The sequence below is a fragment of the Podarcis pityusensis genome (genome assembly GCF_964106645.2).
Source record: "Podarcis pityusensis genome assembly, chromosome: 3".
In the NCBI taxonomy this organism is placed as follows: domain Eukaryota; kingdom Metazoa; phylum Chordata; class Lepidosauria; order Squamata; family Lacertidae; genus Podarcis; species Podarcis pityusensis.
The window spans coordinates 67,090,618-67,104,332 of record NC_138026.1 but is presented as its reverse complement, the minus strand read 5'-3'; the positions used below and the strand labels follow the sequence as shown (position 1 = coordinate 67,104,332).

The 13,715-nt window shown below is 42.0% G+C and overlaps 1 protein-coding gene across 1 annotated transcript; it reads right to left on the bottom strand.

The window, feature by feature from the left end:
• Positions 1–1,795: 1,795 nt before the first annotated feature.
• MYCT1 (MYC target 1) lies at positions 1,796–12,200 on the bottom strand. The gene is made up of 2 exons (XM_080999814.1): positions 12,014–12,200; positions 1,796–4,356 (listed from the first exon to the last, which is right to left on the bottom strand). Exons 1-2 carry the CDS (start codon positions 12,063–12,065, stop codon positions 3,824–3,826), a joined length of 585 nt encoding a protein of 194 aa, XP_080855940.1. The 5' UTR covers positions 12,066–12,200; the 3' UTR covers positions 1,796–3,823.
• Between the last annotated feature and the right edge of the window lie 1,515 nt (positions 12,201–13,715).

Here is a 13,715-nt window from a genome sequence, read left to right as displayed (position 1 = left end):
TTGTTCCGGAGGTCCGTACTTAACCTGAAACTATTCTTAACCTGAAGCACCACTTTAGCTAATGGGAGCCTCCTGATGCTGCCGCGCCACCGGAGCACGATTTCTATTCTCATCCTGAAGGAAAGTTCTTAACCTGAAGCACTATTTCTGGGTTAGCGGAGTCTGTAACCCGAAGCGTATGTAACCTGAAGCGTATGTAACCTGAAGTGTATGTAACCCGAGGTACCACTGTACCTGCTTCTATTGAAGCCCTAATAATTTTGTGGGAAAGACCCTCACTAAGAAAGGGAAAAGACACCCCCATAAAATATGACATGGATTTGCCAGAAATATGCAAATGTTAATTTATACATAAAGGTAAAGGTAAAGGTACCCCTGCCCGTCAGGGCCAGTCGTGACCGACTCTAGGGTTGCGCGCTCATCTCGCTCAAGAGGCCGGGAGCCGGCGCTGTCCGAAGACACTTCCGGGTCACGTGGCCAGCGTGACGAAGCTGCATCTGGTGAGCCAGCGCAGCACACGGAAACGCCGTTTACCTTCCCGCTAGAAAGCGGTCCCTATTTATCTACTTGCACTTAGGGGTGCTTTCGAACTGCTAGGTGGGCAGGAGCTGGGACCGAACGACAGGAGCTCACCCCGCCGCGGGGATTCGAACCGCTGACCGAATCGATCAGCAAGTCCTAGGCTCTGTGGTTTAACCCACAGCGCCACCCGCGTCCCTCCATTTATACATACTTGTGCAAATTTAGTTATACTTGCTGTAATTTAAATAGGCTATAATGACTCTCCTTGTAGTTGGGAAGATTATACACAGCTAGCTGCAATTGGAACTTGCCAGAGGCTTGACACAGCTGACCCACATCTCCATGCAGCTTCACATCTGTGGAGGGGGGGCCCTATTCCTCCTTGGCATACTATAAAGTGGAGGAGAAAGTAGAAGGGATAAAGTAGCCAGGGGAGCAGTACAGATTTGGAGGGAAGAGATACAGTGGTACCTTGGTTCTCGAACTTAATCCGTTCCAGGAGTCTGTTCGACTCTCAAAATGGTTCGAAAACCAAGGCACTGCTTCCGATTGGCTGCAGGAGCTTCCTGCACTCAATCGGAAGCTGCGGAAGCCGTGCTGGATGTTCGGCTTCTGAAAAACGTTCACAAACCGGAACACTCACTTCTGGGTTTGTGGCATTCAGGAGCCGGTTTTCTCGGGAGCCAAGTCATTTGAGTACCAAGGTACCACTGTACTTTAAAAGTGAAGCATGCAGAAAGTAGAAAACAACAGAAAACAGAGCACACCTTCTAGGGACAGAAATTGAGGGGAAAGAGAAATTACTTTATGCAGAAACCTCGGGGAGGGCTCTTTACTTAGAGCACACACACCCCGCCCCCTGGTGAATCCCTGTGGGTACCAAGTCTGTTCTTTCTACAGCTTAACATGTATTAAATAATAAAAAATAAGAGCAGTCTCTTCCCTCCTAACAAGTCAAAAGAAACAGAGACAGGTAGGGATGGGAACAGGTAGCTCACTTGCCATAGGGCCTTCCTGCCAAGGAGGAGAAGAATTAATCAAGGGAATTTGCACAAATAGCTTGTCAGTATCAATGGTGCTAAAGAGCAGAAAAGAGGTCCTGCTGGGGAATTTTCTTTATCGTTCTCCAAGTTCTCAACTACAGCATAAGTAAAGAATCAGTGCTTTGTTGTAGCCAGATTTTCAAGGGTACAAATCTGATGGCATTCAGTCAGGGGAAAACTCATTTCAGGTATAAATTGGAATATTTCTTAAAATAACCAAAAATATAACATAGAGCAATATTTATGACTTTATTTAAATCCCAACATTTCCAACATGCCGATAAAAAAGAGATTTGTCTAGTCTTTAAATATATGCCATCAAGCAACTGACCACAAACCACAGGATTCATATTTCAGCTTCCCTGACCTGAGCACACAAAACATTCCTTTGTGCATCCTGTGTAAATTATAGCAGGAAAACACAGTACATAATGCAGTCTCATAAATTCCTTATGAAAACTAATGCTATACATGGGATAATACCTTATATAAGCTATATACAGATCATTTGCAACATTTCCAGAAGTAAATACTAAAAAAACAAAAAAAAACACCATTTATTTAAAGAGTTTTTCCATTATCATCGAAAACACAGACTGAACAAGTTAGCTATACATTCTGGAGGAAATCTTACTCTCTTCTGAACAGCAATTATATTGATCTCAGCAGGCAATGGAAGCAGAATTAAAGGCTCAGGGGTTTTTCTTTGCTGTGACATATTTCTAGGTACACTAATAATAACAGTAAGTACACTAATAATATCAGTGGCAGTATCATAGACAATGAGGTTAATCCAAGGCATGATTATTGCCAAACTGAAAACTTTGACAGTCTGCAAGCATTGGATTGCATTGAAACCAGCTCAAAATCTAACATTATGTGATTTGATGGCAACATCCCAATAAAAGCACCAGTACTCATCACAGTGAAAGTAGAAGCATGACTGATGTATACTTCTCCTTTGCACAACTCTTTTATTTCATGCTTAGGAGGCTTATTGGAGGCGTTGACCCAGGAATCCCCTCATCCTGGGGTTAACAATGACATCCTAACACACATTTTTTTTAGCTTTAGGGCAGTGGTTCCCATTCCCCATCCCCACCCCCCCATGGACCACTTGGAAATTGTTGAGACTCTGGCCAGGCCACTTAATTATATTTCCCTGCCTGTTGTCGCAAATGTAATGTGCTGTACAATTTTTGATTGTGTTTTGATTGTTTCTTTTATTTCTGATATTGCATTTTACTCTATCGCATTTTGAATTCCATAGAATTTGATAGAACTCAAATTGGAAGGGTTCTTCAGAGACACTCCACAGAGCACCTGAATGAAGCTTGCAGACCACAGTTTGGGAACCCCTTCTCTAGGAGATTTTTCTTATATCTACCCTGATGTTTAGCTTTCTGAATTCAGTGAGACTTACTCCTAAGAAAGCATGTGAAGCTAGCAGCCTTCATCAGACAATGGTTCCAATTAGAAAGATCTTAAAACATAAATCGAGGATCTTAGCCCACAGAAATATAATACGAATACTAAGCTATTTACATCTGTTTTTAAAAATCATGTAAATCTTGTAATCACATGGCACTATGGCCAACTGCTGGCCACATGACCCGGAAGCTGTACACCGGCTCCCTCAGCCAATAATGCGAGATGAGCGCTGCAACCCCAGAGTCGGTCACGACTGGACCTAATGGTCAGGGGTCCCTTTACCTTTATGTCCAACTGATGAACAAGTGGTAGGATTTATTTGTTTACTTTGTATATCAAAATGCCTGGAGGAAAATGATTGGACAAAGAAAAGAAAAGAAAAGAAAAGAAAAGAAAAGAAAAGAAAAGAAAAGAAAAGAAAAGAAAACCTAAATAAAAACAGCAGTTTCATCACTGTGTTTAAGGTTAATTAGAGGATATTTACAAAGATAACTATTTTTACATTCTGTGTCTTCAGAAATGAGTCAATTTGTTAGACTAGATGAAGTCTGCATCTAAACTAAAGGCAATGGTTACAATGCAAATATAAACACACAGTGATGTTGCATGCCATTGTGAATAATAGCGCAAGAGAGGTCTTTGTCGCCGAAAGAGACATCAGGGTTCCACTCCAGCAAATGCCTATCATAGAGGGACACAGAACTATCACTTGGGTCTCCGCACTGCAGGTCCTTGCAATGGTAGACTTCATAGGTGTCTTCATAGAGCCCACAGAAAATCATACAACTGAGATTCTTTCTATATACATACATCCCCAAGAACTGGAGTCAAGAGTCTGGGAAAGCCTTTATGATAGAGTCGTAAGCAGGAGGTGGTGTTTGTGTTGAGTTGGAGACACGAAGACTATTATTGGACCAGTGGAACTCGGGACGAGATAGGCTGTTGGTGGTGGTGCCAGTAAGTGTGGTGGTGGTGGTGGTGGCTGGTACCAACGTAATCAGCTGACTCTCCGTTTCTACAGGAAGCGGGGGGCTCTGCAGGAAGGGATGAAACGTTGAGGCTCGGAAGCTTGATTTCCTTGGGAAGGAGTTGGCCTGCTCCAAGGAAGCTTGCCTTTGGAAGGTCAGGCTGGCCAAGCTGAGGTTACTGCGGCGTTCGCAGCTGCTGTTGCGATAAAATCCTGGCCTGCTGGCAGAAGATCCACGAGAAGCTCTGGGACGCCGACTAGAGGATGAGGTGCTCCACTGGGAAATATGGGCACTGGCTCTGCGACTAGACAGGCAAGCCAGCAATGCCCAGATTACGCCTCCGATCACAAGTCCAATGACCATAGAAACGGAAAATGCTATTATCATATGATCTAAAACAAAAGAAGTAAAATGGGGTGAATATTTCAGGGAATCATATAATTGTAGAGTTGGAACGGACCCTGAGGGCCATCTATTCCAATGAAAAAAAATACAACAACTCTACTAAAATGTGTGGGAGGATAAAAGCTTTATTTTGTGCATCAGTGGAGCTTGTACTTCTCATATACAATGCAATCCTAAGCATGTTGACTGAGCTGTAAGTCCAAAATCAAATGGACTTTTGAAGTGTGTTCAAGACTGCTGACTGAGATAGACCAAACAGAGTACAAGATTTATCACTTCAATTTTGCATAACTTTAGTGGTCAGTTTTCACATTATTTATCAATTAAGAAAATAAGGTCAGTGTGTTCACAAACTTCTGTATTCACAAACTATATTATTCTGAATGTATCTCTGTCCTTGTTTAAGTAGAAAATTTGCCTTCATTTGTTTTGTAAAGGCTAATCTTTTTTTAAAGCAATTAAAAAAATGCTTTGTGGCTTTTTCTGTAATCAAGTGGTAAGCAAATTGTATGAAATACATAAAATATGAAATAAATAAAAATCAGTCCTCCCTTTGAGAATGTGTCCAATTGCACAGTGGCATTCCCCACACACATCAAGTTTGTACTCCGTAAGAAAGTAGACTGTTCTGCTGAACAAGCCCTTCAGTTAGAAGAACAATATTGTCATTTAAAACATGCCTTCAGTTAACAGTTGAGGTAAATAAATTTTGCCTTTGATGTGAAGAATTTCCAGGAAAGCTAAATCATGTGAATAAGTGTGGCAAAATTTATCAGGAGTGCGATTTCACACATCTCTAGATCAGAGAGTGTGGCAGAGAGTAAGCTAGCCTTCTGTTGCAGAAAATAAAACCAAAATAATATTGTTGCATCTTTTTATAACAACAACAACAACAACAGACTCTGCAATTTTTCCTTAGAATGATCAATATATCCATATAGTGTAAGTATATTGCCCTCTGCTGGAAAACTACATAAATGAATATATCAGTTTCACAGCCCAACACTCCCCCACCCCTGCCAGTCCACACAGCCATTAAAAAGAGAATAAGGGGGGGGGGAATATTACCAGAAATTTAACACATTTAGTAGGATTTTGAACCCTTACATGACCACTCTTACATAACAATTCATTCCACAAGGTTTCCTTGTGAAAGTAGCTACAAAAACTGTTGAAACCAAATTGGCAATCTCAATAAAGAAGGCATTTATGACTCTGACTGTAAATTTCTCTTTGGTTCTTCTGGATATATTTGAATTTCCACTCATTTCTTTTTCATATCTAGGCTTGGATGTGTATGTGTTGATATATTTCTTTAGAAATATTTGGCCAGTTCAGTTTACAGCTGTTGTAGGAAGGTGATATGTATTATTTCCAAAATATACTTCCCCATGGTAATCCACCACAATCATTACTACCAAATGTCAACTTTGCACCAGGAAAAGTCTTTGTGACCAGTTTCTTTCCTGTGCCTTCCAGCAACAGCTTGATATTAGCTGATGCTAATTGTTGCCATTAAAAACTTGCCCTGTGATTCCCGCACACCACGCTGCTCTCAGAGCCACAAAAACTGGCTGGCCAGATAAGTACTGCCTGTTTTGGGTCCACAGTTGATGGCAATGCTCCAATCATTTCAACTCCCATGGGGAAGTTTCAGAAGGTATTCTCTCCTCCTTCTTATGCTGCTGCGGCTCTGTAACATGGCAAGCTACATTCCCCCGTCCTAAAAAAGTATTAAAGGTACAAGAAACTGACTATTATATATTTTGCTGCTCTGCTATGGTGTTAGGCACAGAAAGACATGTTAGGTCCCAGGACATGGTCTAAGCAGGGGCGGTGGAGGAAGGGGGGTGCGGTGGGTGCGGTCTGACCTGGGTGTCACCACTGAGGGAGGTGACAAAATGCCGGACAGCACTCACTGCGGGGCCTGCAGCACACCCGTCTCTTCTGGGAGAGATACGGTGGCTTGGGCGTGCGCAGGCTCCGCACTGCCCAAACGGACCACCTTCTGCCTCCCCTCCAGCTGTAGGGCAACTGAGTGGCAGGAGGCAGGCAGACTCTGGAGGCCCCGCGGTGCACCCTGCTCCTATGGGCAACTTGCCCCACCCCTGGGCACGCCACCCTAGACGCCCAAGCAGTTTCCTCCGCCGCTGGGTCGAAGGGTTCGTGCAGCCACCCTGCTGAAGCTAAGCAGGTCAAGGTCTGACAATTCAGGGAAATGTCTGAGATCCTGAACTCCTCAGGCTGTTGACTAAATGCGCAGGCTTATTTTACAGTTCCTCGCTTGCCTGCTTAACAGTTACGTGCAGATGCAGAATGGTAATCTTGTTCCTTGAACTTGCTTTTCCCCTTGTCTTCCTCCTGTAATTCCTGGGTTGGACTACACTACAGCTAGCCCAGTGCATTCTGGGAATATGTTCTGGATCAGCCATAAACATGGCATCCCTCTTTCCCCACTACATGCGAAATCACAAGCATAATTGAATATTCACAGCACTTGAAAACACTTCTACCACAACTGTACAAGAAAAAACACATTGTGCGCCATGATGGAAGAAGATTAAGATAAATGTTGTCAGTAAACAGCTGTTACTGAAATTGTCAGAGATGAAAAGCTACTTTCTTAGAGTTTCAGTAGATACTCAAAATAAGGCACTTAACCATTTGAAACCTGAATCATTACAGCAGAATTATTTTTAAAATCAGCTAATTATGTCATGAGGTAGTTACCTACCTTTATTACCAATGTTTCTATAGTACTGAAGTGGTCATAAGCCATTTCTGTAATGTTACCCTTTCTTATCCCCCACATAAAGAATAAGTGGTCATATGCAATATAGCAGATAATAATAATAATTATGATTCCAGAAGGCAATTAGACAGTAAGAGGGGACAATAACATCACCCAGACCTAGGTGGGGCTTGATTTATGACTTTTGTTCATATTCAAAATTATATGAGGTGGACATTTCAGTTTCCTGTAGTTGTTGGTTACCCACCAATCAGCATGGCTTTTGCAAAGTTGGCAAGCCTGATGCCTGATGTGGAGCCAAGTTGCTTCAGGTGTTCCTTACAAAAAACGGAAATTCAGCAGACATTGCAATCAGCAAAATATCCTGTAACATTTGCAGAATGCATTAAAAATTTGGTCAACAAAACTTTGGCTTTGTGACTGGGAAAGATGTAGCTGAAAAGAAAGGCTGTGAATTTGTTTATTTTAACATTATACATTGAACTCCAACTTCCTTTTCCTGCCATATGTGAACAAATATTTCCAGCACATTTACAATATGCTGGTTTCAGTAGCAATGTGAATGACGGGTGGATTTCTTTTATTAGTATAATGAATATGGCACAGTATTCCTCCCACTACATTTTGACTGCTACTTTTGTCACCAAAAATAAAAATAATGGGTAACTACTTTACCCTTTAAAGGTAAAGGTAAAGGCCTAAGAAACCAGAGGCCTTTCTCCTGGGCAGAGTCGGCCAAATGGTGTTAAAAAAGGATAGAACTTTCTTTATGTATGCAACAACAGCAGCAAGAACACTTATCGCAAAGTATTGGAAGACACAAGAACTTCCCACGCTGGAGGAATGGCAGATGAAACTGATGGACTATATGGAACTGGCGGAAATGACTGGCAGAATCCGTGACCAGGGAGAAGAGTCGGTGGAGGAAGATTGGAAGAAATTCAAAGATTATCTACAGAAACACTGTAAAATTAATGAATGTTAGAGTGATGTTGGATTGAAATAAGTGGTTTCCAGCTGTACAGGATAAAGTTATAGATAGATTAAGATTAAAGATTAGGATTAAAGAAGTTTAAGGAAATGGAAATTTGGTACTTAAGAGGTAAAATTTTAATGTTATATTACAGTAAGATTAAAGATTAGGATTAAAGAAGTCTAAGGAAATGGAAATTTGGTACTTAAGAGGTAAAATTTTGATGTTATATTACATTAAGATTAAAGATTGGGATTAAAAAAGTGGAAAAGAAATTGCTGGACAAACAATTTGGACTGGAATACAAAAGAGGGAGGTATGAGGAAGTCCAGAAAATAAGTAAATTTAAAAACGGAAATGAAAAAGTGATATTGTTTTTAATTGCTCTGATTCTTTTTTCTGCTCTTTTTTTGTGTTTTTCTTCTTTTTTTGAATTATGTATTGTGTATTTGTGTATTTCTTTTTTATGTTTTTCTGTTTAACTTTTTATTGAAACCTTAATAAAAATCATTTAAAAAATAAAAATAAAGGTAAAGGTAAAGGGACCCCTAACCATTAGGTCCAGTCATAACTGACTCTGGGGTTGCGGCGCTCATCTCACTTTACTGGCCAAGGGAGCTGGCATTTGTCAGCAGACAGGGCATGTGGCCAGCATGACTAAGCTGCTTCTGGCGAACCAGAGCAGCGCACGGAAACACCGTTTACCTTCCCGCCAGAGCGGTACCTATTTATCTACTTGCACTTTGACGTGCTTTCGAACTGCTAGGTTGGCAGGAGCAGGGACCGAGCAACAGGAGCTCACCCCATTGCGGGGATTTGAACCGCCAACCTTCTGATCGGCAAGTCCTAGGCTCTGTGGTTTAACCCACAGTGCCACCCACGTCCCTATACTTTACCCTTTAGAAATTGACAAAACTCCTAATTGTTCAGGTGGGTAAATTGCTCTGGACTCTATCACTCCGTTACAGAGTTCATCCCTCTTTAAAGGTCCCAGATGCATGTTTTGTTCCCAGGGAAATTAAGGGTTAGCTCAAGCCCAAAAACTGATTTAGGTCCCAAATATCTGCAAGATTGCCTCCTTCCCTACAGACCCTCAGCAGAGAGTCCCTCATGGTATTTTCCAAAGTGTTTCCAGAAAGGGTGTGTGGCTCTACTTCCAACAAGCCTCTACCCTAGTCGAGAATATCTTGAATGCAGAATAGAGAGAAGTGAGAAGTGCATACACCAGTGAAGGACCTGGGGCTTTCAAATTTCAGTGATTCCCTGTGCAATGCCAAAATTAGTTCCCCACCCCTGCCTCTCACCTTCCTTTTCTTATTGTGGCATTCCCCTCTTGACTCAGTGCCCAGTCCAGGCAAACTAGTTGCGCTCCCCTAAATCCACCTCTGCAAACACATTTTTCCCACTCTCCATTTTATATGCACAGCAACCCCGTGAGGTAGGTTGGGCTGATGGACAGAGATAGGCTCAAAGTTACCCAGTGGATTTCATGACCAGGTGAGGATTTGAACCCTTGTCTCCCAGGTCCTAGTCCAACTCTCTAAAAGTTTGGGTTCTATGCCTCTCTGGGTATCATACTGACTGAATCTATGTTCCTCCTCGAACCTAGGATAATCACAGTTGCTGTTGATACCTCTGATCTCAAAACCCCCATGCCTTTAGGACAGTAATTCTCAAACTGCTCCAGATCCAGTGCTGGGTTTATGTATAAGCTAAGCAAGCTTTAGCTTAGGGCCCCACTCTCTTGGGGGACCCCAAAAAAATTAAAGAAAAAAAATGATGTACATTTCTAAAATATAAGATAAAAAACAAATCAAATAAAACCTACCTACAGCAACAGTGTTTTGTGTTGTGTAGGCTCCTATGATGTAAATATCCCTGCCTGCTAGCCTGCTCCCTAAAATATCACTGGTTTGCTCATTTCTATGTACAGTGGTACCTTGGTTGGCATACGTCTTAGTTTGCATACATTTTGGATTACAAACACGTCAAATCTGGAAGTCTGTGTCCCAGTTTGCAACCTTTTTTTGGATTACGACCCTTTTTTGGTGGGGGGAGGCCCCATTGGTGAAAGCGTGCCTTGGGTTACAACCTGTTTTGGTTTACAAACGGACCTCCAGAACAGATTATGGTTGTAAACCAAGGTACCACTGTATAGGGTGCCTACATTCTGCATGTGTGTCAGGGAACTGCCATCAGAACAGAGGAGGGAGCCAGGGGGGATACAGAGAGCTTCCAACACTTCTGAGGATCAGTGCCTCTTCCAATGGTGGCGAAAGCCACACCTCCAGTGGAGCAGGGGTGGGGGAGGGGGCAGCCAAGCAAGGGGAGGGCTCAAAGATGCTACTGAGAGCCCAAGCCCAGCTATCCAGGAAGCAGACATGCCGTTTCCATCACCCAGCCTGCGCAGAGGGGTGAAACGTAAGGAGGGGAGGCGGAGATTTAGGGTGTCTAAGTTCTTATGTTGGGGGAGAAGCCGGAAGGGGCCACTCCCAGAATCTGCAAGTGACTAAGGCGGACAGTGGTTCTGCACTGTAAATAGTTTGCACCAATAAAACCTGTAAAAGATAGGACGGAGTCCTGCCTGGTTACTCACGAGCAACCACCACCAGCACCTGACAGTGTGCAAATGGCTTTAGATACCTATTAGGTCCATAAATTTCCATAAAACAGGCATGTCCAACTCCCAAGAGACTACAATCTACTCCCACTATAAAAATACTGGCAGTGATCTACCATTGGATTGACCAAAGTTGTTGAGCTTTCTTTGAGGAGTTTTTTTGGGGGGGATCGATCAGGATCACCAGATTGACTGCGATTGACCACAGACTCCCCGTGATCGACCAGTAAATCGTGATCGACTGGTTGGACATGACTGCCATATAGCATATATTTAACACAAAAAACCAGCTGCAATTTGTTGTTGACAAAGGACAGCTGGACATATAAAGGGCCCCATTAACTTCAGTAACTTAGGGCCTCATCAAACCTAAATCGGGCCTGTCCAGATCCCTGAAGGATATGTGATGCTGGGGATGGGGGGGCTCCTCTCCCAAAATGAAGGAGAATCTGCATAAGGGAAACACTATCCTCAAGGAGGCAGCTACCAGAGAAGTGAGAAATTCACAAAGATAAGGGCCCCAAACAAATGTCTCTGTGGGATAGTAGCATCATTTAACAGTTTATGGTGGAAGCACACTGCCCATGTTTCTTGACATCATCTCACTTGACACTTAAATAGACTTATGTCAAGGGAAAACAGGGCAGGCTGTTCCCGTTTCACAGTTCATGCTAAAGTAGCTGGAATGCCTGATGCTATTGACACAGGGGAGGGGCTGTGCTTTTTCCATATCCTGGGGTTTGAAAAAGAAATGGATGTTCTATGTTGATCTAGTAGAATAATAGTAATGAGGATGCCAGTAAGCCCAGGAACGTGGAAAAACTTGCCCCAATCTAGAAAACCAAGCAAACACACACACACACACACACAAAACTTCTTTATAGTATTGAAAAATGTAACCAGGGCTGGTAGTAATTCTGAACTTAGCGTTGTAATGATCAAAAATCCTTAGTCAAACCTCTCAACAAAGTTTTCTTAATAATTGGCTGATTCTTTCGTCAGTAATTGGCTCAAAGCAAAACAACAATAAATAGCGTATAGTTTTTGTCATGGTTGTTAAAGTGTTGAACGCATTCAATGAAACTTGGCAGGGAAAATGGGATAGCAAAATATTAGGGTTTACCATGTTTGCAGATATGCCTGTTATAAAATATACTGTAAAATATTATAACAAAAATGTATAATGAACACGTTAGAAAGACATCATCTAATGGACAACATAATTGTATCACAGAAACAGAATTCAGAGAGAATATAAAAATGAAAATAATTATAAGTCACATACTGATATGTACTTACCCCAGAAATTACTTGGCAATAAGTTGTCAGGACTGGTGTTGTTGGCATCCATGGTATTCAAAATTGTCAAAATAATGAAAATATTGTATCCACAGTGGAACACTTGGTGTATATTAGAAATTTGACTTGGAAAGAACGCCCTTACATATTCCCTCAGATTGTTCTGTTTGCATGAAAGGAAATCAGTGTATCACATTTCCTGCTTTTATACTCAAATTAGCAACTGTTTGCCTTATCTTAGATTGCCACATGGTTCCTGAGACAGGGGGACGATTTCCTTCTCGTCATTTCCTCGGCTAGGCAGTGAATAATTCAAGAACAATACTTCATCCCCCGTGTTCTGCTTTTTATTGGATCAAGCTCATCCCTAAAATAAAGAGGAGAGTTACTTTTCCTTTTCCAGCATTTCTGTGCACAGAGAGCCTCACCCTGCATTCCTAACTATGCAAAAGCACACACATGGGCGACTCGTTTGTACGTTAGGAATTCATGACTGGACATCTCTAAACTTGGTGTGGTGTTGCACTTTTCAGAAAGGTGTTTTGTTGTTTCTCAGCCCAGGATAAACTGCTGGTACTAACCATTAAAGCTCCAAAGATAGGGTCCTCCCATATATTCCATCCTGGACCCAAAGATAATCTTCAGAGGCCCTTTCTCTGGGCACCATCACCAAATGAGGTGATGTGAGTGGGTGCCATTTTGGTGGTGCCGTTCCAGTTGTGGGATGCTCTCCCCAGAGAGGTTCAGCTGATGCCTATGCCCTGATCATTTTGGCAGCTCACTTTGCCTCAGTATGTTCTGTTCTGTTTGTTTGTTTGTTTTAAAAAACACATCCAGTCCTTTTTAGACCTTGGGCACTACTAATTTTGTTCTGCTTTAATCTAATGTTGTTTGAATTGATGTTTGGGGTTTTTATGTTCATGTTATTGCGGCTGTTGCTTTAAATAAATATTAATGGCTTTAAAGAACATTTAAACGCCTTCCACAGAACTTATTGCTAATAGGCAGTATAACAAATGCTGAAAATGAAGAGTACAACTTCCAATATTATTTTAGATGCATTTTTGACACTGTTCCTTAAAGAAAAGGAAATACCCAGACTTCCATTCTCATTCTTGCTTCTTTCTTACTGTAAACAAGAAAACAGAATGGGAGATTCAGGTCTGATCTGCATACCTCCTCAATTCCCCAGAAACAACAAAGCTAACCCTTGACTCTTGTTGTCTCCCAGCTCTTAAGGAAAAGGGAAGAAGGGAGAATAGGTGTTGACTTTTGTTTCTGCTGGATGCCCAGACCTGCTTCCTGATCACTGCCCCACTTCTCTGAATATCTGAATTCTCTGAGCCTGGTATATTCACTGAAAGAGGTGAAGTCCACCTTTTGCTAGCATTGATATGGACTGTCCATTCCATGCATTTTTTAAACAAAAAAACTGCAGATCTCCACATTAGTTAGAGGCCAAACTGAGCAGAAAGACACCACATATTTGCTGGCCTCAACCCTGCATCCCCTGCCAGCAAGGCAAGCCCAGGGTGTTTTGCATTCAGAGGCAAAACCAAAAATGCCACCCACTGCCGCCTCCTCTGCAGCTATTAAAATATGAACATGTATAATAATAATGGAAACTTAGTAGAAGAGCAGTTTAGAAAAACAGTAGTGGACAGCAGTCACCAAAACTACTTCTGCAGCTCTGAAGTAGCAT

Coding starts and splice junctions, on each gene's coding strand:
- MYCT1 (XM_080999814.1), bottom strand. CDS start 12,065: ATGGATGCCAACAACACCAGTCCTGACAACTTATTGCCAAGTAATTTC. Junction 4,357..12,013: donor ATTGCCAAGTAATTTCTGGG/GTAAGTACATAT, acceptor CTTTTGTTTTAG/ATCATATGATAATAGCATTT.